At 41.5% G+C, this 27,485-nt stretch overlaps 1 protein-coding gene across 1 annotated transcript in view; it reads left to right on the top strand.

Annotated features, from left to right (window-relative positions):
* Positions 1-27,485, top strand: part of LOC112576879 (GTP-binding protein RAD-like) — a 50,672-nt gene that overhangs the window by 17,757 nt on the left and 5,430 nt on the right. The window contains exons 3-4 of the mRNA XM_025259698.1: positions 6,959-7,041; positions 17,029-17,218. Coding sequence (XP_025115483.1) covers positions 6,959-7,041; positions 17,029-17,218 — 273 coding nt within the window. The remainder of the gene's footprint in view (positions 1-6,958; positions 7,042-17,028; positions 17,219-27,485) is intronic.

Below are 27,485 nucleotides of genomic sequence, written 5' to 3'. Positions count from 1 at the left end.
TAATTTCTCATCAACTGTCCATTAGATGTTCATGGTCCTCACATCACCTGCAGTCTTTGTCCAGGCGCAACAAGACGCAGGACCTGTTGGCTGAGGTCACGTGTCACCATTAGCCTGCTGCAGCTGATGTGTTTCCCACTGATGCCTCTCACACACGCAAAGGTTTCGGAAATGCTGCAAATCCCATTTTCATACTGCTTGTGCTGCCCTCCACATCCACAAATGCACTTCCCTTTTAAAAGGACTGTAGTCTCGTTTGAGAAATTTGTCGGAATAGTTTTTCCATAAAACATTTTTTTTTCAAACCTCGCTGCTGCTGTTCTTGTACTTTACATCTTGTTTCCTTTACGTTGCCCAGCAACCAATTATCACCAAATCCGCCGTGTTTTCATTAGCACATTTTCTTTACAAGGTTTTGCACTGGTCTGTGTTTCCTGCGTTTACTGAATCCTTCTCACCGCCACTTCACGGTGAGCTTGAAAAATAGAGAGTGTGAAGCTCCTTCTTCACTGTCAGCATCCTGTGAGACGAGCAACAGGTGCAGGTCTTGCAGCAGGACTCCGAGATTGCATCAACATAAAAAGCAGCTACAGGTGATGGAGCGCCGAAAGCAACAATGTTAATTTACTTTATAATAAATCCCTGTTATTACTGAAGGAAGTGAGAGGGGCTGCTGGAAACATTCCAGCCAGGAAACACAACAGACTGTGTATAGTCCTGCTGTTGATGCTTGGAAGCAACCAAAAAATATTTCTAGTCTTACAAAATATTTCAAGCTGCACGGAAACCAGAGAAAGAGACTAAACACAAAAATCATCAACCAAACAAGAAGACTTCCTGTAGGAGGAGTAAATCTCACTCTCTCCAAACCGTTTTCTAAGAAAAGATATTTTTTAATAATTATTTTCTACTCAAAACACCAGGTCGAGGTTAAAACTGTTGTATCGTAGCTGGATGCAAATAATCATCTATCGTCCATATTATCTCCTTGTCTTCTGGAGAGAGGAGCATCTACTGACTACAAAACACTTTTACCTTTATCGAGATAGTCCCACGGAAAGGGAGGTGACTCCTTTCAAGGGAGGTAATTAAGGACATTTAACGTTTCAGGGTTTTTGTACTTGAGGTAGATTCTGTCGATGTAACTGTGATGTTAACATGGAATGTGTTTCTCGAGGAGTGGTTGAATGTGACTATCGCGATTATTTACAACTGTCAGAGTGCTGCTAATGTTTGTTGTTTATTCCTGAAGTGATTCTTGCTTTCTCGTGGTAGAGAGGTAGGTACATGCTTTATTGACTGGCTAAGAGCACAGGAAGAGACAAAGGGAGCACGGTAGTGTAGTGGTTAAAATACCCGCTTGTCACCACTGCAGTGAGAAGTCCTGGGTTCAAATCTCGTCTTGGGACGCTCTGGGTATGTAAGACCTATCCTTTTTTTTTTTTTTTTTTTGAGTTCTCCGTTTTCCTTTCCCCCATCTCTCGCCTAGGGTCCCATCGGTTGTCTTCTTGACAGCAAAAATGTATACACCCACAATCTCGTGTTGTCTGAAATGTAATAAATAAGAAATACCACGCGCGCACATGCACACAAGAAAGGCAAACCAATTGTCGCTGTATGCGCAAGGGGAAGAAACTCCCCAGCGGCATCCGGGGCTGCTGCTAATTAGTACCAAGTGAGACAGATGTTTCACTGAGCTGACACATCCGACAATCATTTTGAAAAAAACAAAACCTTTTGTCTGTGAATTTCTGTGACAAGTGACAATAGGGTTCAGTTGCTTACGTCACAATGTCTAAAAATAGCATTCCTCTTCCTGTTTAGGATTCGTATGTATTTGTTCTTTGTATCTGGCTTAATTTCAAAAACTGCTCACTTCCGTGTAAAAATTTGTAATTTGTCCTAAATTAGAAATAGGCAGTGAGTTTAACGGACATTAGTTACTGTCGCAATATGTACACGTCACAACCGTTGCCATAGGTGATGGTGGGCTTACCGGTTGTCCGAGTCACTCCACGTCACAATATGGCATCTTGGGTGCGAGTGTGACTAACGTGTCCTAGTTGTGAAAACCTTGATTACTGGGGTCGTCTGCAAGGAGCATCGTGACGTACTCGGTGCTCAACGTTCGTCTCCTTGCGACGTCACTGCCTTGGGAATGACGTCAGCGACCCACTCCCTGACAGCTCGGTGCGAAAGGTTACGGAATGTATCTCTTCTCACGAGAGTTCTTACATGCAGTAAACGTTTCATCCTCCCGTCAGTGAGATAAAAGCAGGGAAGGCAACTCGAGGCGAACTCTCTCACAGGCTGGTAATGGAGGGGCTGGGGAGGAGGTACGTTTGGTGGTGAGCGATGTACCAGGCGATCATCAGACACCTGAAGGTGTGGAACTCACTTTGCCATGGGGACACTTTGGGGCGACGACCAGAGGACGAATCGTATCCCTGCCTCTGACCCCTCCCTCCATCCATCCATCATCGTGTGGTGAGCTGCTGGAGGGAGGGATGCTGCTGTCAGAGGTCACCTCCATCGACCTGAAAAAAAAAAAACCTAGCTAGCGCCATCTACCGGCACCACTTATCGACAGAGTTAGAGTGCACGTGGAACTCTCATGCTGTGAAAAACAACTTTCGACTTACCGCCTTCTGTTGGATGCGATCCACGGCGTGTGACAGCTGACATGCCGCGTTCATAACATGTCTTCGCCAATGCCGCGAATTCTGTTTATAGATGTTTATTTACTGCTGACTAGCAGACAAACAGTCGCCATCACTCTTCAAGTCCGTTATGAGTGAGAGAAGAGCAGTTTAGTGAAATCTTTCAGACTGACTGACTCGCTGACTGCAAGAAATATTCTTAGCATGAAGCTCTCGTCCTTCAGAAAAAACTAATTTCAGTCAATCCACGTTTCTTTAAAAAATTCACTTTTTGAAAGCCAACCTATGCCAGCTGTGTGTTCCACTAACCCCGCAGCTAATCTGAGTTTAATTTCACGCTCGACGCAGATTGGCCGTTAGCTGGGATGACAGGGTGAACCACTCACAACATCATTACCGGGATGAGGACGCCATGTTTCAACAACAAAACGGAAAAGAAGGCAGGTGTTCACGTGCGCTGAAGATCTGAGCAGACTTCTTATTGAAAACATGCACCTCGAGCCCCGGGGTCTGCAGGAGGCATGCCGCCGAGGTTGTTACACATTCCAGACTGAGCACAGTCTCTCTGTCGCCCCAGGTCGCTGACCCCAACAGGCTTGTGAACCTGGCAGCCATCATGCACAGGACATTAACCCCTCGGTAACAACTTTGCCAAACATGTCCACATATTCGACATGTTGGCGATTAAGAAGAGAAATAAATGTGAGGACTTCCCGCCTTCACATAGACAAGCATGCTGTCCGGACCTTTAGAGAAATAGAAAATAACCGGAATTGGTTAAAACATTAATGTGGGTTTCAAAATAATATTAAATTAAAAGTAGACCATATACTCACACGCGTGCAAGATCACACATACACACCTGAGGTGGATAAAGAGTTTTGGAAGGATGGACTAAAAGAACGAGATGGACAAAGATGAAAAAAAAATGAAAGAGAGGGAGACGGGGGGTTGAGAAGGATAGTGCGAAGAATAATACAAGATTCATTCTAATGCTATTTTTACAAGAATAGAAAAGTCTGGAACTGTGGTGGAGATGGAAAAAGTTACTTGATATCGGTTCTCCTGCTCTTTGTAGCCAACCCTGAATTGCTGCTTCCATCAATCACTCCTGATAATGCGGTGGTCGGACAGCTTCAAACAACCAAGTGTTTTGTCTACATTCAAGCCTAGTCTGTGATAGTCTGCCCTGTAGACATTGTCACACTACAAGTGGCGATTACAGGACACATCTGAACATGTCTGGGGTTTCTGTCGGCTGATTTAGTCACAATGAACATCCCAGATGCACAAATAAGTTTGACCTATGGACGTGTGATGAGATGAGGGACAAGGGAACTGGAACTTTGTTCCAAACAAAGCCGACTAGTCCTTGACTATTCCTGTTTGTCTATTCATTTATATCCTTTTAGTCATTTAGTTGCCGTGGGTTTTTTTTAAACTCCTTTCAGTCCATTTATACAACTAAAGTATGGTTTGGTTGTTGAGTAGCAGGCGGACTATTGTGCCCTCGTGTTGACCCTCCTGATAAACCGAGAACCTGAGCTTCCTGCTGATGCTATACCCCGGGGTTAAATGGTTTCCCCCCGAACTCCAGCATCCCCGTCATTATGATAAAACACAATCATCTTGGGTTGCACTCCGCACGATGGAGTCGGGTGACCTCCTCCTTCAACACAAGGTGTCAGTCACACCGGCAGCGCCATCTGGAGGGCTTCTTATTTGAATAGCTTCTATTTCCTTCGCGGTTCTGTCCACCGAATTGATTTCACAAAGAATCAATGGCATTGTAGGTTTACCTGTCGAGGAGTAGAGGTAGTGGTGGTGGATGTGGTGGTGGTGGTGGTGAGAGGGAAAGGGTTGGTGTGAAGGGGTCAGCAGGGGGTCGGTGATGATGTTAATGTCTACTCCACTGTAGTCAGGTTCAGATCATCAGGAGGGGACTCAGGACAAGGCTCACAACCAGATTTTTTTGTTAGCACCGATGGCCTTTCTGTGGCAGCGGGTGCTGCTTGCGTGAGTGCTGGAGAGGAGGATCTGATTATAAAGAAATGGCCTGGAGACAGACAGGAAGCCCCAGCTGATAGAAGCAGGAGCGGAGTGGGCTATAATGTCAACCTTCAACTTTATTTATATTTGTTCTCGAAAATAGTGTTCTTTGATGATGATGATGATGATGATGATGATGATGATGATGATGATGATGATGATGATGGTGATGATGATGGCAACAAAAGCCCCAACTACAAAGAAAAGCCCAACTACTCTGTTAAAACACCACTTTGGCAGTTTTGTCCAAGATAAGATTCTAACATTCTAAGGCTGCTGGTAGGATGATGTAATTATTTATTTTTAGTTAATTGTGAGGACGGCGGAAGCTTGACCTGCAGGTTGCTGTGACACCAGCCATCTTTACTCTAAATTCCGCAATAACAAGGAAAGACTACCTGTGAGTAGGGCGAGGTTCCTGTAAAATATCTCTCCTACCTTATGAATCATGCTCGCGAGGCCTGGGAGAGGACTACCTGCTGATTTCACTTCTGTAAAACTTATCTGCCGACAGTTTCGAGGGGAAAATATTGCATTACTACCAAGTGGATTGAAATTTACTTCTTCGGAACACGGGGAGGGGCTACCTTTAGGCCATTGGCATTTTGAGGAGAGAGAGGAGAGATGAATGGAAAAAACAAAGAAAAAAAAGGAAGGGTTGAGAAGGTAAAGCAAGTGAGGTATGTGGTTAGGTGTGGAGATTAACAACTTTTTCAGACTATCCAAACTGGATCCTCAGCAACATTTTACTTAGTAGTATTTGAAGAATTTTGTTATTATGTTTTAATAAAATGTTAGGCCTGGCATAGGCTAGAAACCGTTCACAATCCTAAAACTGACAAACACGAAAAAATAACTCATCAAAAAGACCCTTGGCGGGATTTAACTCTTTGTCTCCACCAACAGACTGAAGGTGTCGGCGTATTCACACTCTTATTGTTTATTTTTCCCCCTTTATATCAGCTCTTCATCTTATTTCCCACATTTCAATATTTTATAAATTACCTTTCTGTAATAAAATCCGATAAAACACAAAGGTGGTAAAAGAACGTTTAATTAGGTACTGGCGCTGGTGTTAGAAGTAAAATTGGTTTGAAGTGGTTGACCCTCATCCCTCTTCATTCCCTTCCTCACTTGGTCTTGTCAAGTTTTAACTGTCAATAAATGTCGTCCAGCAGCCCCATCTACTACCCCAGTCATCATCAAACAACCAAGACGGCCAAGCATGTGAAGCAGAACAGGATGTATCAACCACCCAGGAACCAGATGTCTCTTCAAACATCCCGCAGACCTTTGATTGCTCGCCTTATCAGGACATGCAGAGGGCGCTTCACCTTCACAGCCAATGAGGCTTAAATTTAGACACCCGCACTTTTTTTTTCCATCCCCACCCGACTCTGTCGATTGCTCACAGGGTGGATGTTGGGTGGCTTGCTTAGTCCTATCTCATCAACCGGTTTCGCATGTTTCCTCGCCGTGCCAAGATGCATTCATCATGGAAGGGAATATTTACCGCGGGACTGGCTTCCTGTCACCGCGCATGTCGGAAGTGGCGTCAGCGCCTGTGACTCATGCTCTTTTAAGCGACATTTCACAATCACATATTGATAACTCATTCACTGCAGGCCCTGCCACCCGGGTGCCAGAGAAAGTTGTGGGTGAAATCAGCAGATGCAGCTTATCTTGTGCAGCTTCTTGTTGCGATAGCTTGGTGGGACGACACCTGTGGCACTTCTTTCTTTCAGCAAATCCCTCCGCTGGTCGGGTGAGAGAGAAGTTCCAAGTGTTGAAGCAAAGATATTCTATTTACACTGCCGGTCGATCATTCTGACAATATTTATTTTTGCTTGATTGTGTCAATTTTTGTGAATGAGCCTTTTTCTTTCGCTCTTTCTTGGATTATTTCTTCAATTTTATTATGGGTACATTATTCTCTTGGCCAATGAAAAGCCATGCATTGAAAATTCTCTGTATAGTGTGTTCGAGTTGTATAGCTCAAGTATAATGCATGTAATAAAGCTAACAAGAAAAATTAACGAATTGATGATTATTATTTGTACTAGATACTTTCTGTCACTTTCCCAAAGTAAAAATAAATTTCACTACCAGCCCTGACATCACCCGCAGTTCACAAAAGCTGGAAACTTGATTCGTAGCTTGGTTAACATTTTTACAAGACCAGGATAAAGTAGAAGGCAAGCAAGATGTCTGCAAAAAGCTGTGCATTAAACCTCAGACATTTGTTGCAGACGAGACACATCAGATGACTGTCACTGTGCTGCTGGACGGCGAGGAGTCCACCATCGAGTTCATAGATCCTCCAGACAGAAATGTGAGTATATCTTACTGGATTGTTTTTATATTCACTCCTAGAACCGCACGCCAACACAAAGAGCATTCCTCGTACATTGAAAAGTATTTTTTTAAAATATTTCCCAGCATGCAGCGGTGAGTACATCCGGGTATTAACAAGGGAGGCGGTTGTGGGGATGCAGCAATGACATGTTTTAGTTTTAACAAAGTGGTGCAACAGAGCTTTCAAGCAGTTTAGTCGATAAATCTTTCAAATCTTGTTTTTGCCTAGTTCTAACCTATTGTCATACAGATAATTGTCAACGCAGTCATTCTCACGGGAATGAAGGAAGGAGAGGTTCTACCCATGCCACAGTTTAATCAAAAGAAAAGTTTGTTTTCTGGAGACTGTTTCGCACTGCCCTCAGTTTCCTTGAAACCACTCTTATATACACATAAAAAACTAATTTGAGTCAGTGAAATTTCTTTCTTTCAGTTTTTATGAAGTCGCTTGTTCTAATAGTTGGGTTTTTTTTTTTTTGGTGAAAATGTAGGCGGTGAAGATTTCTCTCAGTGTAAAGGGATATATAATGGATATTTTTCTCAGTTTCAAAGGATATTTAGAAACACTGCACTAGCAGAGTGATTCCATCGTATCCTCAGAGAAAACAGCCCAGAGAAATGTGTCAAGATCATTTATTTCTGTCCGAATTATTTGCCTCTGTTGACATTATTCTCCGGGATAAATTCAAGAGAAAGCTTCTTGGCCAGAACTGCACCATCCTGGTGGTCACTCAGTCCATTCTGCCAACAAAAAAGTTCTTCTGCGTCCATTTCCCTCCACCTGCAAAACTTTTTCATTTCTGTTGAATTTCAAGATCCTTATGGACGAAATCTTCCTTTTTTTCTCGAGATTTTATTTTGCTTATCCTTTTACAATATCTCTCTTGGAACACTCGGCTTCATGTGGAAACTGAGCGCCTCTTCGCACGGTCTGAAAATGTCAGGCCAGACAAAAAATTAATATTGCATTTCCGCTGAGAGTTAGCCTGCTATCATTAAAAGTAAACATTTAAAGTTCTAAGAACTTGAATCTGAAAGTAACTAAACCCAGCAAAAATTAGCAGAGGGGAATGTACGGAAACACTTTGCTGTGTACTTTAGTGAAATACATTTTTCTGAACCCCAGCCACAGTTTTCAAAGTACTCTCAATACACAGCAAAGTATTTCCATCCATTCCAAGTACACAGTTTTACAACTTCGGAAATAAAAGTCATTTTCTTAGGTTCCCCATGTTGTCCCGAGGCAACGACTTGCCCTCGCTTCATAACCGCGGCCCCTGGGGAGGCGATTCCTCCATTAACATCTCCCTCCACATACTCTCAGCCGACAGCTATCACATCCTCTGCTCCCACAAGAACTTTCTGTCATATGAGTCACATTAAGAATGATCCAGAAATAGTTTTAAATTTCCGGTCTGTGGTGAGATGAGCTTCAGCCGAGTGCTGGGCCCCGTGCTGGCCATCTGAGATCCACGTGGCATTAAAAGCATTACCAGAAAAAAACTATTGCCAACCACATTTTTCTGAAAATTGTGGAGGAATGGTTGTAGTCTTTCTTGAGATAATTGAGTGCAGAGTTGAAGCTTACTGGAACACTGTGACCCCGAGGACTATCAGAGGTTGTAGGTATGATGCGAGGGTCAATGGTTGCCCAGAGGTAAGCGTGTTGTCCCCGTAGTTATAGTGTCCCAGACCCTGCGGATGTTGATTTGATTGTGAGGCTGTAGTAAAATATATTTTGAGGTAAAATATCTTAAAGTATTCTCTTTAAGGGGTTTGAACACCGCAGAAGTGCGCATGCGTACGTCGGTGCATGGCTTCAGATGCACCAAGGCATCACATTTCGGTGAGCATTGGCTCCTGGTCAAGAATTAACTGCAAGATGTTTCACTTATCAGCCACACATCAAAACCCATTTTTTTTACAAGGAATTAATGACTCTCATAACCATAAGCAAACAACTTTCTCTCTGCTATGCCCGAGAGACCTTTCTATTTCAAGAGAATTTTTACTGGCTTCTTTTCCTTCTATCGTAAATCAGAAGCATCGGCTCTTTTTTTTCTCTCTTGTGCCCTCCCTTGCTTTGCTTCTTCTCTTCCGGAGATCGACTTGTTCACCTTGCTGCCGTTGAGTGCAGGAGAGAGGGAGCCACTCGTGAAAATCTCAGTTTGCTTTCAGTAGAGAAGTCATGGAGAGGTTGTCTTCCTACCTGTGTAACAAACTTCACATCAGCCCCACACCCTCACACCTGTGCCGTGAACATTTCAGTCTCGGACTGCTGCACACTGAGTGCACTATTCACTATTTATAACAAAATGACAAATGTGACAAATGTGACTTGTATGACATGTGAAGATATCACTAGGTGCACAGAGTAAAGGAAAGAAAAAACACTTCGTGCGAACATAGAAAATCCTGGCAAATGAAAACACTTGCTACCACCTGTAAAAAATAAATCTTACAACAAACTTAAATAAAACCAACAAAAAAGTAAACCAAATTAAATCAAAATAAAAGAAATCAAACATTTTATCTAGCAGAGATGAGTATTTTAAAACAAAACAAAAAATAGTGGAAGGTGAGATTTCTGTTTGTGGAAGAGTCGGTGAAACTCCAGCAGTGAGTGGAAATCATCTTAAAGGATGACACCCAGTCACAACATCTCATATATCCACTACACATTTGTACAATATCTTTCTCAGCTTCTTGAGGTCACACTGCCTGGTATTCCAGTTCAAACACCTCTGATGCCAGAATTCTGTTTAAGTGTTGTTGTTGCCTTGATATAGACAAATACATAACGACCTTTTGAACTTTGGTTTCCGGTTTATAATAAAGTAACAGAAGAATCGAAAGTTCAGAAGAAGTTCAGATTAGAAATATAGATTTTCGATAACTAAGTACACTTGACCATAGAAGGGTCAACACTAATCTGTTCACCAGCAGCTTGTTGACCTCAAGCAAACAGTTCATCGGGCACCGACCTCATCATGGAAGTGGCAAGTGTTGTCCTGCAATGTAGTCTGGGAACCGCAGCTTGTGGTTTCTTTGGTGTACAACAGGGTGTACAGTAGGGTGGGCAACAGGGTGTATAGCAGGGTGGGCAGCAGGGTGTACAGAAGGGTGGGCAACAGGGTGTACAACAGGGTATACAACATGGTGGACAACAGGGTGGACAACAGGGTATACAACAGGGTCCACGATCAATGGTTACTCCTCATAGTCCAAAAAAAATATTTCCGGACTAGACTTTCTTAAAATAGTGTGCGTAGTACAACTGGGCGTACGCGAAAACAAACAAACAAACAAACAAACACCCACACACTCTATAAAAATAACCCTAATGTACAAATTTACCAAATGTTCTCCTAGTTTTACAGATACTGTCTGTCATTATTTCAACACTGCTCGTAAATACGAATCAGCTCGCTTTTAAAGTCTCCATCTGGCTTTTACTGAGTTTATCTTTCTATTTATCATTTAGTTAAAAGCCTAAAACATCCCCTGCTTGATTGCAACATCTGCAACAATTCTCCCAGAAAATGTTTCTATTTTTAAAAAGAGTTGAGAATATTCCAACTGGTCTGTGGGATTAAAATTGAGCACTCATGGTACGAAGGGCAGAGCTTACAGAGAACAGACATCTCAGGGTGTCTGGCGGTCCGGACAGCTCGCCCTTCATCAAAGGGCAATCTTTATCCAACAGCCTCTTCTTCACCGGGAATATCTGCTTTACTCCAAGGGTAGAAAAGGGTTTTGTGAGAAGACGAGAGGGTGAGCAAGAAAATGCTAAAGGGCAACAACCTTGTCCTCGCCTGCACGAGTTTAGTTGTTTCCTCTTTGTTGTTCACCTGCTCGCCCACGCGTAAACATAGCTCTCCTAAAGATAAAAACAATTCCTACAGTTGTCAGGGTTGTTTGCTTCCCGCCATCCATCTGTCATGGGATGAAGGGTGTGAATGGAAACGCTGCATGAATCCAACTCAACAATATAAAGACACTTTTATTTATTTATTGGCAGACGAGTGTAGCTCTCCATGGTAATTTAGTGCTCCCCACCTGTAAACAACCATGTTTATTTATCTGTTTATTTATCATTTCCCCTACTTGCTGGATTACTGCTCCGTAAAGAACATCCGGGCATTATTAGTGAATTAATGTAAGTCATTTTAATGCCGACTGGTCCACCATTTCCAGGTATAGGTCTTTGAACTTAAAATAGTCGATAGATTTCTTAAATAAACAATAAAAAGGTAGGCAATAATACAGAATTATTTTAAATTAATAAAGAATTAATACTGCTATTATTACCGTTAGTGGGTTAACGGGATTTCGTTGATATTAAAACTCATGGCAGGCACAGCTGCAGGTCTGTTGGCCATCGAGACAGGACAAGGGGCCAGTGTTGTGTCCTCTTGCTCAACATCATCGCTAAAATATTTTTTCTAAGTATTTCACGGAGTCGTTGCCTCTGATAGCAGATGGACTGTGCAAAGCCCCGTTGAAAACTGACACGAATCACGGGTACAATAAACACAGGTAATTATTAATTCTGTCTGGTGGAGGACATCTGATTGGTGGACGAGCTTCTGATTACCTGAACACGACTTCCCTTCAGAGACAAATCTCGATTCTGTGTTTTTACACTTGGTGGGGAAGGAACAGCCGCTCTTTCATTTCCATGGGGTGAATACTCCTTCCTCAAGAAACCGTCGGGTAGAGGTTATCAGTCAACGTGTAAGGTTGATTGCTCCGCGATAAACAAACGATGTGTTTTTGTGTGAAAACAGCAAACTGTTATTATGAGGCGAACCTGATGCTACCGGCCGTTAGACAGTAAAACATTCTGATGAGAGACATAAAGAGAAAGTTGTTATATGTTTGTGTGTTGGTGTGTGTGTCTGAGCGCATAACTGCAATGAAAATACGGTAATGGTGCGAAATTACCAATAATTCCTTTATCAACCTCTGCCACCTCAAACTGTAAACATTAAAAAAAATAACCTCTAGATGTCCAGTTTTGCTATTTCTAATTTCGGTTACTAACGCCTGAAATTTGCTGCATATATGACCTCTTGATTACTAAAAATTAATTAATTTACTAGTTGACAGGAATAAGTAACTAATCATTACAAATTGTTGGTTTTAATTACACGAAAATAATGAGTACTTTTGTTTTCATTAAATAATATCCACTTCACCGATCAAACTGACTTTCAGATCGTTTCTCAGAAACAATTTGCATAAATGGTTGTCTAGAGTTCGGTTATTATTACTGTTGCTCTTAGAGACAAAAGAAAAAAATAAAGATTCCCAGAAATTGATGCAGAAACTCGTGTAAAGTATAAGAAATACTCAGCACTCTTGACAAAAACATTTCACGATCAAATAGTCTTAACAAAGTTTTGTTTGACTGCTGGCTTGTAGTCGACTTTATCTCTCCAGTCTGAAAGAAAGACAAACAGCATTTAGTTGTCTGTCTGTCTATCCACACCATAGTGAAATCTTTGGGAGGGAGACGAGCGTCTCCTCCTTGCATGTTCAAGATGGCGATGGAGGGACACAGTCGTCATGTGTAGGGCTGGGGGGGGGGAGAGATGTACGAGAGAATGGTCGCCCCTGCAGGAAATGACCATATCTATCTTACAAGGAGTCAGGGTGTCGGAGAGGCAAACCTTCATTTCATCCCATCAGCCTCCAGCTGCAGCTGCTGCAGCTGTCCAGGGAACATCTACATGTAGACCTGCCTGTCTGTAGACATCTACATGTAGACCTGTCTGTCAATGTCTGTCTTCATTCTGTATGTGTGCATGCATACTAGTTTTACACACATGTCAGCGTGTGTGTGTGTATCTCTGCACGTTTTAATTATCTCCATGCACACACACACAATTATCGTCTGAATTATCAAGTTTTATCAAATTCTGCAGAACGGATTATCGACGATACCCCTTAGCTATTCCCAGTCAAATCTCATCAACAAACAGCTTCAACTGCTTCTTCTTTCACACATCTGAAACCGTTTTTAGAAAATTGATAAAATCCGTCTCAAGTTCTGCGGAAAAATTGGTGGAATCCTTCTCAGAGGGATTGAAATAAATGACATTTATAGTTCTGGCCAGTCGTAAAAAAATTAGGGACAGTAAACATCTGAGTTTTCTGTCTTTAGTTTAGGTAGGGAAGACGATTTGCATGTGCTTGTATTTCTAATATAGTAATAAAATATTACATACCTTTCGTTGTCAGTAATTCAATCAGCTTCGCTTACCGACAGTTAGAAGCTGGACATGAAAAATGCTGATTTCTTGTTACCTGCAGAAGCAACGGGTGTTCTTTGTGAATATGAAGTACGCAAAAGGCAGAAGGTTAGGGCAGAAACTGATGCTCTTCCTCTCTCACCATCTCTCTCTCTCACATGCACACACACGCACACACACATGCACACACACACACACATGAAAAGCAGTACTCAAAGCAGAGAAGCCCACAATCTGCAACATGAGTGAGATTTGTATACACAGTCGTCCGGATTCTCTCAAAGGAGGCCATCGTGTTCGCAAATCACACCAGTCATAAACAAAGCTCTCTGAATAAAGTAAACAGTTGATTTTCCTTTGTAAACCAGCTCAAGGAAGTGTAATGTGTATCTTGGAGAGGAGGGGCAGTCATAGAAAGTCGTGAAAAGGACACGACTGCAAAACGATGGAAAAAAAAATTTAAAAGAACTTGAAGCTGCGTGCGTTTTGTTTTCTTGCGCTGAACGGAGTTATCTTTCACAAGTTCAAAATGTCACACAGCAAATTAATCACACTGTTCAGCTACAAAGCCATTGGATGCTGAGAATCATACGACTCTCAGATCCGATTAAATGTCAGATTCAAACACTAGTGTCAGGAGTGTGTTTGCCATGATAAGAAAGCTCTGACGCACAAAGGTTGGGGGAGCAGAAGGTCTCCCAGAATAGCCCCCAGTGTACTTCTAGACAGGTCATTAACACCAAATGCATGATCACATTCGATTTCTTGATAAGCACATATTGTTTGCTTTCTAGATGGAAACAAATTCGTTAGTGTCACAGCCAGCAATGCCCGAGGGTGTCCTCCTGACATAGACCGTGCTGAGCTCCAAAGCCTTGAAGAGAAGAGTAGTATTCAGCGGCCATGCAATCCTAGCCGGTCAGTCAATCAGAGGATGCCACCTCGCTCGGAAATCCCTGGAAATGAGTTTGCAGATCGGGTTGCAAAGTCTGGTGCTCGGAGAGAGGGAGAGAGACAGAACCAACTGAAAAGCAGACCACCACCTGACTGTCATCATCAAATAAAAATAATTCATGACACCAGCAAGGCACAAGGATGAAAACATCTCACCAAAATGAACCAACGACCCAGTTTAAGCATCATGGGATCAACTGTGGTTTGAGCCTCTTGTCCTAAATATTAAATCTTCTCATTCTTGTCAGCAAAAACAAACCAGAAGCTCCAGTTTCCAAGCTAGGCCAAGAAATGTGAAACTACTAAAAATATTCAGAAAAAGATATTTCTTCTGCGCACTCTGCAGTGAGTTTGGAGATTTGAGTAGAGGCACAAGTAAAGATAAATTAATGACAAATCCCGCGCCTGATACTTATTCATCTTAATTTAATAATTTGGTTAACAGCTTTTACAGACACAGACACACCCGTACAGCGCTACCCGTCTTATCTTCCTCTGTGAGCTTCTTATCAACAGGTTGTGATGTTGCCCCCTTGACCCCCCTAAGAAACGATTTGACCGCCATCTTTCAGCTAGAATGTTCTGTCCTATGTTTACAAGCATCTTTCTCTTTGTAAACAGTATGCTCTCGCTCTCCCCCACCATCCTTTTCTCTCTCACACACACACACGCACGCATACGGTCGGGTTCAGGGATGCGAGTATGTTGACAGCCAATGTGTTTCTTCACAGAAGGTGATTTTAATAGAATTTTCATTTACTGATATTGCAGTGTATGTGGTGGATTCTTCAAACCAGTCAAATAATACATAATTTTAATCCGTTGTTTTATATATATATTATGATCTCAACGATTTATGTCTATCAAAAGGCTTACTCACCATTCGCGAAGTAAAAGTAAAGGGTGTTTGTCTGTAATAATTGTGAACTCCGGGGAGGACCTGCGAGAGAATATCCTTTTTGTTTACGAATTTCCCGCAAAATGTTTGGTTTTAAGTGCCTGAGAGTTAGCCGGAGAACTTAGGATACCAGATGCTCTCCAGGGAAGCAGAGTAAAACCTCCCGGAAACCCCTGGAGGTACATCAAGAGCTATTGCCTTCATTCGTTGCCATAGTGAATTAGTTATTGCACTAAAGGGTTTCCTTTGTGTAAACACTGGCTGGACTTCCGTGAAAGTGTATCACTAGCAAGTACCTACGTGTTAAAGACTCGAATTTGAAGAATAACGAGCATTCGGACCTATTTCATTCTAAAGTGCTTCTTCCAGGATCATGCAGCTGTGTTTAGCCACAAGTGTAAGTAAACAGCTGATATGTAACCAGAAATCTTGCGAGGAAACGATTGACAACCTCTCATGTAATCCCTAATCCCAGCAGTGCTCGCCTTCTCCTTTAAAATCAAGGGTCACGACCTACATGACAGGACCCATTAATTAATCAGTTTACATCTGACATCGCTGCTGTTATTTATCATACAGATGTAATGACAGGGCAGTTAGTGTGATTTATTATGTGTACACGCTTATGCAATCACGGGCTTGCATTTGTGTGCGTACATGTGTTCGCTAGCTTGTGTGGTGCGTGTCACCCTACACACACTCGAGTCCCAGCGGTTCAAGTTCATTATCTCTGTTTTTTTCCCTTCTTTTCGGTCCTGTTGATAGAAAGGCTGGAAGTATTTCGCAATATGGTAATGTGAAAAAATAATCTTTATCTCCTTTATCTCGCTTGCTCGCTTTTTCACTTCTTCCTCTTCCATCTTTCCTTTTCTGACTGTTCAGCTGTCTGGATGTTTTACAGTCCCACGAGGCTCTACAAACAGGAAGTAGCAAAAGATGAAGGAAAGACAGAAAGAAAGCTTTAAAAAAGAAACAACGTTTGTATTTGTTTCGACATTTTTAGTCCTGCTCACTTCAAAACAGCTTAGTTTTTTTTTTAATTTAGATATGATAAATATTTTTAAAAGGTAGGAAAGTGTCAGAGGTATTAGAGGAAAAACACAGATTCACTCCAGATTCTTAAAAGAAATGAAAGGGATACAAACATGTGGATTAATTACCTAGTATTGCGATCTCCATTACTCTGGGAGGATAATTCAGATTGTCTGGCAAGAATATATGTCTGTGAAAACTCATAATGATCAGCGATCCAAACACTCGCGTTAACATTAACCAAAACCTGTTTTTCCCCACAAACATCCTCGTTGCTTGTGGCGACCGCAACACTTGAGCGCGAGGACAGGTCACCCGACACCACCCTGCCAATCTTTAAGCCCGGCACATAAAGATTCCATCATTTTAGCTGACACGGGTTCCGGGGTGTCCCCATTAGGGCATTGCAGTCTGTCTCATTTGACACACCAATCTGTCCCCAGCCAGTGAACTCTGTCAATGGCCAGGTCCTCTAGGGGCGGAATCACGGAGTGCTCGACTTTAGCCCCGGCGAGCTGCACGTGCACGCCACTGCGCGTGACGCACTCCTGAGACGCACGTGCCAACATTCCACGCTCAGAATGCATATTTATACACACATACATGCATAAAAATAAAGTAACCACACAAACAAATTTTCATGAGCGCACAAATATATTGTTCACAAACATTTTGTTTCTTGCAATTGTTGATGTTTATGTTTCAGTAGGAGTCGCGAGACAGAAAGTTCCTCGCTGATGAAGAATATTATTTTTTGTTACAGTAATATAATAAGCTGTAATAATTGTTTCGTATAAGTGTTTGATTGGTTGATTGTTCATAGGTCATCAGCGGCGGAGTGGAGCAGCTGATGGATGCCTTCGTGGTGGTCTTTGCCATCAATGAACACGCGTCCTTCGAAGTCGCGCAGAACCTGGTTCGCTTCCTGCGTGTGGACTATGGGACGGACCGGGCCATCCTGCTGGTGGCCAACAAGATTGATTTGGTCAGGAAGAGAAAAGTTACAGCAGACGGTGAGTAGCTGATGACATTCCACTGTATTGAGTCTACAGAGTGTCTCTGTCTTCTGTGATGCTCCCATGTCCTGTCTGATTTCCAGAGACTAACGATGACCTATAACCGCTAACTGTAACCACGAGCAGATAAACAACAATTCCCTTGTCGATACTTATTTCCGTTAAGTGACGTCACGCAAATCAACTGCCATGCACAGCTTGTCTGAGGACACCTGAAACTGCTCGCGCATGCGCGGGAGGTTTTGAAGATGACAGTGCGTGTGCCGACATAACGGTTTCTGCAATCTATTCCAGTTTGTCCAGTGCCTCACAAATCAATAAATTTTCGCGAACTTTCCGAGCCTATGGCACCCACAGAAGAGGGAAATAATCATGTTTATGTCAGAGAAGGTTGAGCGAGATGATTACCTTGTGACCAGACTTTCCAGGTGGTGAGCACGAGCGTGTAGTGACTCACAGCTTATCTTTCTGGTTGTATAAATCAGTCTGAACACCAACTTGTATCACTGCACTGCTGGCAGACGACTTTTTCCAGTTAGCTACTAAAACGAGGCAGGAGACTACAAAGCTTCCGGTTTAGTCACATTCTTTGTTGATGCTCGCCGAGACTAACTTTGCAAGAGGCTAAGCGTTGGTCTTGGCAGACAGACAGCAGTCCACCTACACACATCCATGGTCTTAATGAGTATAAACAGAAAGGTAAATAAATAACCCGCAACCGCTACTAAGTACCCATGTACTAACTGATGCTCCTGAAGGGGAATATCGAATGTAAATACGTCAGAAGATGGTAAACAAACAACAACAAAAAACAAGCTTGGATATGCTGCCAACAGTCGCGGGACTGATTTACACCATCCACCCAGCACCAGATGCGGGGTATCGTGGATGACTCACAGTGAGGTTAGTCTCTTATCAGCAGTGATTTGTGTCAGGCCAGGGGAGTGAGGTGTCCTGAGACTTACCATCACGTGCCAGAGTGATCGTTTGGCAAAGCAAGCATGAACACACTTTTGATTGGATTTGTCACATAGCGCTTGTTTATCATGTTCTAGGCGCCGGTAGGCGGGCGGTTCAATTACTGTAAGCGTCAGTCTTTTTTTTTTTTTTTTTTTTTTTGGTAGACCAGAATTCTTGAGGTTCTAGCTCTGGAGAGAAAGAGACCATGAAGCTAACCCCTTTGTTGGCAATGTTGATTGATCACAGGAATGTTTTGGAAAGTAGAAACAAAATAAGCATTTATAAAATCTTAGTGCTACCTATCTTCATACCTTCACTGCAAAGCACGAACTCCTCTAAAGGTGTTGCTTATCAGGAAGGGAGAAAGACAGACAATGAATTTCATTCAAAAATTAGAGACATGTTTTTTATGTACTCTTTCAACAACAAAAAAATAACAACAGACCAGATCTTTTAAAAAAAATAATAAAAATCTGAAAACATAATAGGGGACAACAGTTGGCACAGATGAGGAGAAAGGAGAAAAATTGAAATGTAAGAGAAGATATGTCGAGAAGTGCACATTTTCACACCACTCGAGAGGTACTTGTACTACCAACAATGTCGACTACCTTCTCATCTCCAAAACTAATTATAAACCCTAAGTGATGAACACCCCGTTGGCTGCAAAAGCTAACGGAAGAGCGACAAAAGAGCAAGTGGAGGACACCCGGCATGAACCTTCCCAGGGTGCACCTTGTTACATTTAGGGTGGCCCAGCACGACACCCAGGGGACGTCCGAGGAAAGGACTCACATATGGTGCTCATTTCGCAAGCCAGTGTTTCTAACCACCTCTCTCTTCCCTGGACTCGTTCCCTCCCTCCTTCACCTCCATCGGTGGACAGTTGTAATTATTTCCGCCTCACTAGAGGCGCGCGGCGGTCCTGTTCACTTCAGCTGCCGAGCTGACTCCACCAGACTTCCTTTTGCGATAACAGTGAGAGATAACAATAGTGGTGCTGACATTTTACCTCTCAGAAATCTTCTGTATGATAATTATTTTTTTGACAAGTGTTTGTCTGCTTGCTTTCGCGTGCATGCGTGGGTAGGTATTCTCTATCTTTCTGTGAGAGAGAGGGAAGGGGAAAAAAATTGTGATACTTCTTTACTGTGCTTGGACAAATGTTTTTGTACAAGAAATGTTACAACAATATTTCAAAAAGCCAAGTAAACATACAAGCAAACAGATAAAAGAAAGATAATCATCCACTAATATCATCAGGTCAACGAAAGTTCTAACAAGTTTTTTTAGATACAATTCACTCAGCTGTACTTACGTGGCTTTCTCTTCATTAACTGTTTGTTCCTAATGCCAACCGCCATAAATATCGACACGTTTATAGTTTTCGACTTTTATGTCTTCCGACTTCAGAAGAAAGGGAGATAAGGGCGCGACGTGATGAGAAGAGTTATGGAACGTTTGCAGCTCTGAGTCCAACCTCTATTTTATCCCATTAAAAAATAAAATCCGAGGTATGAAAACATTTTAAACAAATATGTTTTATTCATTTTTTTAAACAAATAAACTTGAATTAGTTCTGTGATTTTCTGTCTCAAGTGAGCTTTTCCAACCCAGCAGAGACAGACATATTTATGAGCAGCTTTAGCAACATCTGATCTGTAAACCTCCGCAAGTAGTCACTGCCTTAAAGAAGCGGGAACTTTTTTTTCAGAACAGACACACAAATGCTCTTGTGGCAGAAATCATGGCAACATGAAAAATCAGATGTCAGATGATAAAACGCATGAATGCTCGGGAGTCTTTGTCAGTTTAATCTGACACGGAGGGCGAAGTCAGTCTGTCTTCTCACGAGGGAAAACGAGTGAAATAAGTTTGAAAGTTTTGAGTAATGGCACGTCTGACGTCAAGAAGAAAAGAGATTCTGAGCAAAAAAACTGGCCAAACCGCCATATGAATAACTAAATAGCCAACAAAAAATAAGAGCAACAGATCGAGAAGCAGCGGTAAATCTGAGAAGAAGTGAAGGAGAGATGACATCAAAGCCTCTACAAGGGTCAATCCAGGGTGATTCTCAAGCTCCTATACTTTTGACCTTCTGTCTGTCCGTGTGATTGTGGATATCAGTGGCCGTAGGCAGAAAGGTTAGCACTTTGTATTCCTGCGCCATCAAGTGTAGAATTACTCATTCATTCGTCCTTCTTTTATTTTGCTCACTCCGTCAAGCAAGGATTCATGCACGCACGCGCTCGCACCAGGAACACAATGCACATTATTTTAGTCTGACAATCTGATTCATCGAAAAAGTTGTGACATTAACACTTTATTGATAGTCTGAAGCAATATGATAAAAAAATAAGTAAGAAAAGTTTGTTTATAGTACAACCATCTCATCTCCAGGTGAGTGTTTGTTTGATGTGTGTCGTTAATACTATGTCTCTGTAGTCTGCTTCCACTTTATTTGCTAACATCGACAACAAAAACGGAAACATGATATCTATCTCACCATTGTCATCTAAGTCGACAGATTTTCATAGAAAAAGAAATAAAACATTTGCGAAAGCTGAACAACAGAAGCTGAAACGTCTCACCAGACATTTCTAATGTTACGAAATGCTATTTGTTTCCAACTAAACTACCTTCATCTGCTAAGCTGTGTTATTTTACCACTATTTTTCTTGTAGGTTTCTCTCTGATTGTGTAATCCTGTCCTTTTCCTTCAGCTCTTCTTATCAATTTCCAAGAATTGTGCGATGCGCTTTTTGCTGGATCGGATGTTGGTGACATTAAGATAACGATCCTCTTACCTTCAGGTGGAGAGGTGTTTGCTGGTGCTGATTGAGTGTTTTTTCTCTCTGCTATACCCAGCGAATATCACAGCAGAGACTGAAAACATCTCCTAAGAAATAAACATCGAATCTTGTTAAAAATTTGTTAAACCTGTTCCTGTTTCAGAATCGTAATAAATCCTCGAAAACGTAGAATGAGAAGTGGAGGTGCGAGTTCTTTGCCCAGTGAAAGTTTCTCTTAACTTCAGTTTAAGTTTGTATTGTTTATTTTGTTTTTCATGGGGTATGTTGTAACACGCGAGTACCTGATAAGAGATTGTTAGAGAAAAGAGTGAATATGGTTTTTTTTCACATACTACAGCCAGAAGTTTGTGTGTCTTCTCATTGCAATAGACCTTAACATCATCAGTTGATGATCGACAACCCGAGGAGGTCAGCACAGCTTCTGATCATCTCACACCCAAAAGTTCTGTCATCAGCAACCAGACTTGGTTTAGTTCGCTTCTTCAGTTTCCCTTGACCGTGGAAACTTTAAAAGAAAGAAAATAGGAGAAAAGAAAATTTCAACTGTCGCTGTCTGTTTTGCACTTGTTTGCATCTGTATTCAGATGTTCTGTCTCAGTCTCGACAACATTATACGGAGCTTTAGTCCATTGTTGCAGCTGCAGGTTAATTTTTGGTGCTCATCTCTAGCAGCTGGTGTTCCTTAAGGAGTGTGACCTGCGTGCACTCTACAAGGGAGTCTGGGGGGTGAAAACCCTATTTTCGGAATCGAATTTCATGTTCGATCCACCTGAGCACGAGCGAGCAGAAGACTTTCAAGTGGCTCGTTCGAAGAGGAAGGTGCTGTGGAAAGCACCAAACCCCAGTGAATACACTGTTCCAGTAACTCTCCCATGCTAGTAGAACAGAACTTAAAGGTCCAGTGATGGGCATTTGTTTCCTAAGGACGAGGTACAGCGCAGTGCAAGATATTCCTCCCAAAAATCTGGGGAAATATTCGCTCTCTTACATACTGGAGAAACCCGCCTTCAATCATCACCATACACAGAAAGCGGTCGAACTCATAATGTTACGCTTGTCCACGGATAATTAACTTCTGTTACGAGCTTTCCCATTGGCTGCAGCTTAAGTGTATCCATGTACAATCCTGACGCAGGTGTTGTTTATTTAGACCTGTGAAAGGTGATGTGTGTATTTCTAGGACACAGCACCCTTATTTACCAAGACGTGGTAAATGGTATACTGGACTGGACCTTACCTGTAGTCATCATCATCATCATCATCATCATCATCATCATCTAGCACCCCCATTAGACCTTTAAACAGCATATCTCAACATGTCTAACTGCACACAGATGGCCAGGGGCACCGGCAGTAAGAAACCATACAACGAACTTCTCCTCAGGCCGTAGATCAGATGTCTACTGGGTTCTTGTCTGGCCTCCCTCACTGTCGAGGTTTCTTTCTCTCTTCCCTCTCTCCCTCCATCATCTATAAGTAAGCCTCACCTACACCGATTTCTGGACGCCCTGGCTATCGTCTTCTCGTTTAGCTTTCTAAGATGGCTGCTGCTGATCCGGGAATATTTGTTCAGTTATGAGTATTTCGGACATGAAGAGGGTAAACTTCCCATTTTCAGTTGAAGATAATAGGTTATAGTTCCCCAAACTTCAAAGATTTGACAAACACGATACACAACATATCCTTTAGGTTACTGCAGTTAGGTGCAACGGTTAAACCTAGCTTTTTAAAGAATTATTACAAACGCCAATTTTCTTACCTAGTTTTTTACTAGTTTATCTGTGTATGTTTTCATCCCACCGTTGCCCTCCCTCCTTCTCAAGCTCTCAAACACGACAGTCAGGTCTTTAAGCAAAAGATTTCTCGTGAGTCAACAATCATCCTTTCCCAATAACAAAACAAACATGGCGGCAACAGCTTTACTAAATGTCTTACCGCCTTGCCAAGTGATTTATTCGGGCCGCGGACATCAACACTGTTATTTCCTTCCAGCCACCTGCAGATGGAGAGTTAGAAGGAGGGCAGGACCTTCCCTCAACCGTCTGACTGCTCGGCTTTCTGTCCTTCGCCCTGCAGCCAGTGTTTTCTTTTCCTTCTCTCCTTTCTCCTCCTCTCCTTTCTCCTCCTCTCCTTCAGCGTCCATCAGCTTGTGGGTGTTATCAGTTGTGGTGCACGAGCAAGGCAGGAGAGACCTGGTTAACATTCTCTTCTCACCCGCGTGGCGGTGGCGACCAAAATAGTTCCAGACTTGAGATGATAAGAAGTTGCAGCAAATCAATGTTTGCACAAGCCCGGAGTTAAGTCTGTGTCTTGTGTGAATTTGGCTCGGCGAAATGAAAGGCCAGCAATTTACATCTTTTTAACATCTACTACAAAAAAAAAAAAAAAAAAAAAAAGAAAAAAGAAAAAAAAAAGGTTTCACGTGTTAATTTTGGGGAAAGCAAATGACTTGTTCCTACGTTGCTGAAAGTTTTTCTATGTTTAAGATTCCTTTCGCTGTCAAAGTTATTAAACTATTCTGCATTAAAAAATTTAAGTATATCACAAGATGCAATTACAGGACAAGAAATATAAGATTTTTTTCTTTGAGTACTTATTTCTTTCCTACTCACTTTCTTTATCTTTCTTAAGTTCAGTGCAAACTTCTATGCAATTATATGATCTGGGGCCGGGTGCACAGATATGCTTCTACCCTGCTATACAGCTCTTATTGCTGCCAACTGTAACCGATATTTGTATCGATTCTCATATAAAATATGCTGATTGAGATATTGTCTAGTAGAAAAACTCACCTTACATCCTAGTACAGCTTCGCGTGAAGAAATAAATTTTTAAGAAGCAAGTCATGTTTCTGCCTCCAGTAATTCACCTATCGTTATAATCCCCACCAACAGCACCAAACTGACATAGAGAGAAATGTTCACCTTGTACAAGTCTGTTCAGCCCTTCAGTCCAAGAACTGTAAATAATCAAGAGCATGTCGCGTTTTTCTCTAGCAAGCATTCGTCTTCATGCGCCTGGAACATGTGCACAAAAGTTGGGAAAAAACAGGAAGAATAAAAAGGAGAAGGTAATTTAAAAGTAGGAAAAATACCGAGTTTTTGCTCCAAAAATCATAATAAACCCAATATGCTGAGCGGCTTTTCGCATTATCGTTGGATTGTAGATAAACCTTGACATGCGGCTTGCTTCTTCATGCTGACATGCCAAGATATGTTCTTCCCCTTTCCCAAACCTTCTGTATATTCATGTGAAATGCGCAATACCGAATTCCTTTTCTCTTCTATCTTCTACCTGGTCGGTTTGTCTGACTTGTTTTAACCCTGCATAATGAGCTGTCTTGACACTTTTTGTGTCAACTGACTTTGGTCTTCAAACATAAATTGCACAGATATTCACAGAAAGCATAATACAGCTTCTGTGATTTGAGCAGTCTGAGAAATTAATAGACGACTGTCTTGTATAAAGCCGATAAAAAGGAAAAAAGTTAGTGTTAGGAAATTTGAAAACTGTAGACAATTAAAATTGAAAGGATAACAATGAATAAAATATACGTAAACTAAATAGCTACAGTTTTTTTATTTTATTCTTTTAAAATAAACATGACAAAAGATAGCTTATTCTTCCCGAATATAAATAAATAAACCAAATGATCAAACAAGTAATTGAACCCTATCTCCTGAAGTATTTTTCTCGTAGTTTTAAGCAAGTATTAATCCAGACGAAACAAGGCTCATGTAGGTAAGCATGAATATCACATGACCAGCAGAGCAGGAGGAACAACTGTACAGCAAGACAATGTACGTGTCCTCAACAGACCTCCTTCTAATACTCGATATGTATCAACGGTGTATCGCATCACCCACATGATTCCTGTTTGTGAACTACACTCAGCATGTAGTCCCAGGGTCCTCATCAGACCCCCAGAGTGAGTGAACAGCTTGCCAGTTCCTTTGATTTTCCTACGATGCCAGAAGAGAGGGAGAAGCAGCTGTATATCAGCGAGGGTAGCGGGACCTGATTACTGTCTAATATACTTTGCTGCGGTTATGGCCCTTGTGGTGATGCATGCTGGGCGTTAGCCCACTTGTAGAGGTTATCTCAGAGATAAGGTGGGAGGCAGATCCCTTTCTTGCCCCAAAAGGTTACAATCTCACATATAGACATCTGTCGGACTTTCTTTGGTGCTGAAGTATATTAGCTTCCATATAGACAACTATAACATAAATTTTCATTTTCTCCGATCATGTCCTCAGTAAAATAATACAACGACCTGTTTTACTCCGCAATGTCCTCAGGGTCTAATTATTAATAGAACTGAACTTTAAAAATTTATTCCATTTGTATTTGAGATGCTGTTTATCAGACCTGCATATCATTTTCTAGATGAAGTCCATCGATGCTTTGCTAGAAGATAAGGTCGATGCCCGAACTTGATGCAAAAACCTCAGGATGAACAAACCTACCAACTAGGTATTTTTAAAATAAATTCCTCGTGACTCTTATCAGAAATTCTGATTAGCAAGATACTATTTTGAGTCCAGCCCACAGGCATAATTAATCAGGTCGAGTTTCCTGTTGCCGATAGGCCGCCAGGCATGCGCTAAATTGGTCTTTTTTAGGAGAAAAAACCCAGACGAATGAAATATGAGAAGGAATGAGTATGTGCTGAGATTTTCTGGTTGCAGTTCGGCCTGAGTGGGTTACACTAAGAAAAACCTGTGATTAGTAATCAACAGAAGCTTCATGACAAGGGCTCTTCCGAGATGCCGAGGGTTTCGCCGAGTCTTAAACAAGATGCAGTTTAGTGCAGGGTCAAGTCGAGATATTTAGGATGGAGGACATTCTAGTTTCATGCAGGTTGTTTTTTTTTCTTCTGAAGCTGCTGAAATGACTGTTTTTCACAAGATAATTATAGTGATTTCCACAGTGAGCCTGGAGAATGTGCTCTTGACATTTATAGGAGGACCAAAAGAGATGTGATGGACGAGTTCGTTTTTGAGACAATGATGGCAATATTGAAGAAATATCTGGAATAATACAACACTGTACACAGACAACTGTTTGGTAAGAAAGAAAAACAATAAACAACAGCTCCACAACTGTCCATCCTCCTCTCCCAGTTCATGCCACGTGTGTGACCAGCGAAGTGTTGATTAGATGAGAACAACAGACGATACAAAAAACTGAACAAATGAAGGAATAAATATCAGGATGATAAAAAAGCATCAGTTCAATAACCCTACTGGCTGATTCGATAACATATTCTGTCTGTTGAAGAAGAATAGGGAAAGAGAATTGAGGTTTTGTCCCCTCGACAGCAGCAAAGGTGATTCAAGAGCTAAATAAATTTTCACGAATCCAATCATTTCTTAAATCGTGTTATCACTGACTTCATTTTTCTTCTGTAAAAATGTGTCTCCGTTTATTAAGATAACTCAAACTGATTTCGTATATGTCTTCTAGAATTCGTCAATTGTTAATTTATTATTTTAGAAATATGGCATTTTGTTTGTCGTTCCTACTGTACAAGATGGTTTTCTTGAGTTTTTCGAGATAATCTGGCAGATTATTTTTTGAAAACATTAACCTGATCGATTCGCAGAGACGATGTTTTTAGTTATCGTTTATTTTACACTGTTGAAAAGCACAAAATAAAACTTAGAAGCTGGAGAAAACTGGAGACTATCCTTATAAACAGACACCAGAAAAAAAAAACAAGTAACCCGAGACGAGATCTGATTCCAGGACTGTGTTACTGGCTGGTGTTTTCTGTTTATAAAAACATTAAACATTCGTTTTTCGACTACCAGCTTCATCTCATGGTCCTCGTAGTGTTGTTATTGCAACCTTGACTTTTCTCTCTTCACTTCTCTTCCCGAAAAGCAGTTTGACTGTGAGGTTCGCTGTCATCTGAATTTTGCGGTTTTTCAAAAATATTCTTATTTAAAAGTTGGTTTCAAAACATTGAATGTTTATTTAGTTAAAGAAATGTTCTTGTTTCTGTGGAACTGGTTTCATAACTGGAGTAGAAAGACAAGGTATCTTCTAGCTCTTTACTCCAGTCGCGAAAAACGACAGAGAGGCTGAACATGATTGAAACATTAAAAAATAAAACAGTCTGCTGCTCAAACTTCTTCAAACTTTATTGAAAATTCCAATTTAAAAGCTGAAGCTTCTTGAAGCCAATAAAAATACTGATACTGTGTGTTTTTACCTGAATTATTTTAGTGCTGTTAGAAAAGATTCAACTTTGTGTATGGGTTGTGGTCAGATGAATATGGAGATACATTGACAGAGATGAGAGAGAGACAGACATGTACCAGTAATGTATTAAAAATATGATTGACAGTAGGGAGTAACATTCACTTCTGTCGTAATACCCAAATGTTAAGAATAAATAATCCATGTGAAAATACTAATTCTCTTGAAATGTATAACAAGAACAAGTTTCTCCACAACAGTCCCTCTTGATGATGCCAGCAGCATGC

Source organism: Pomacea canaliculata, linkage group LG12 (genome assembly GCF_003073045.1).
Source record: "Pomacea canaliculata isolate SZHN2017 linkage group LG12, ASM307304v1, whole genome shotgun sequence".
Lineage (NCBI taxonomy): Eukaryota > Metazoa > Mollusca > Gastropoda > Architaenioglossa > Ampullariidae > Pomacea > Pomacea canaliculata.
The sequence above is the reverse complement of the archived record's forward strand: the minus strand, read 5'-3'. Positions and strand labels throughout refer to the sequence as shown.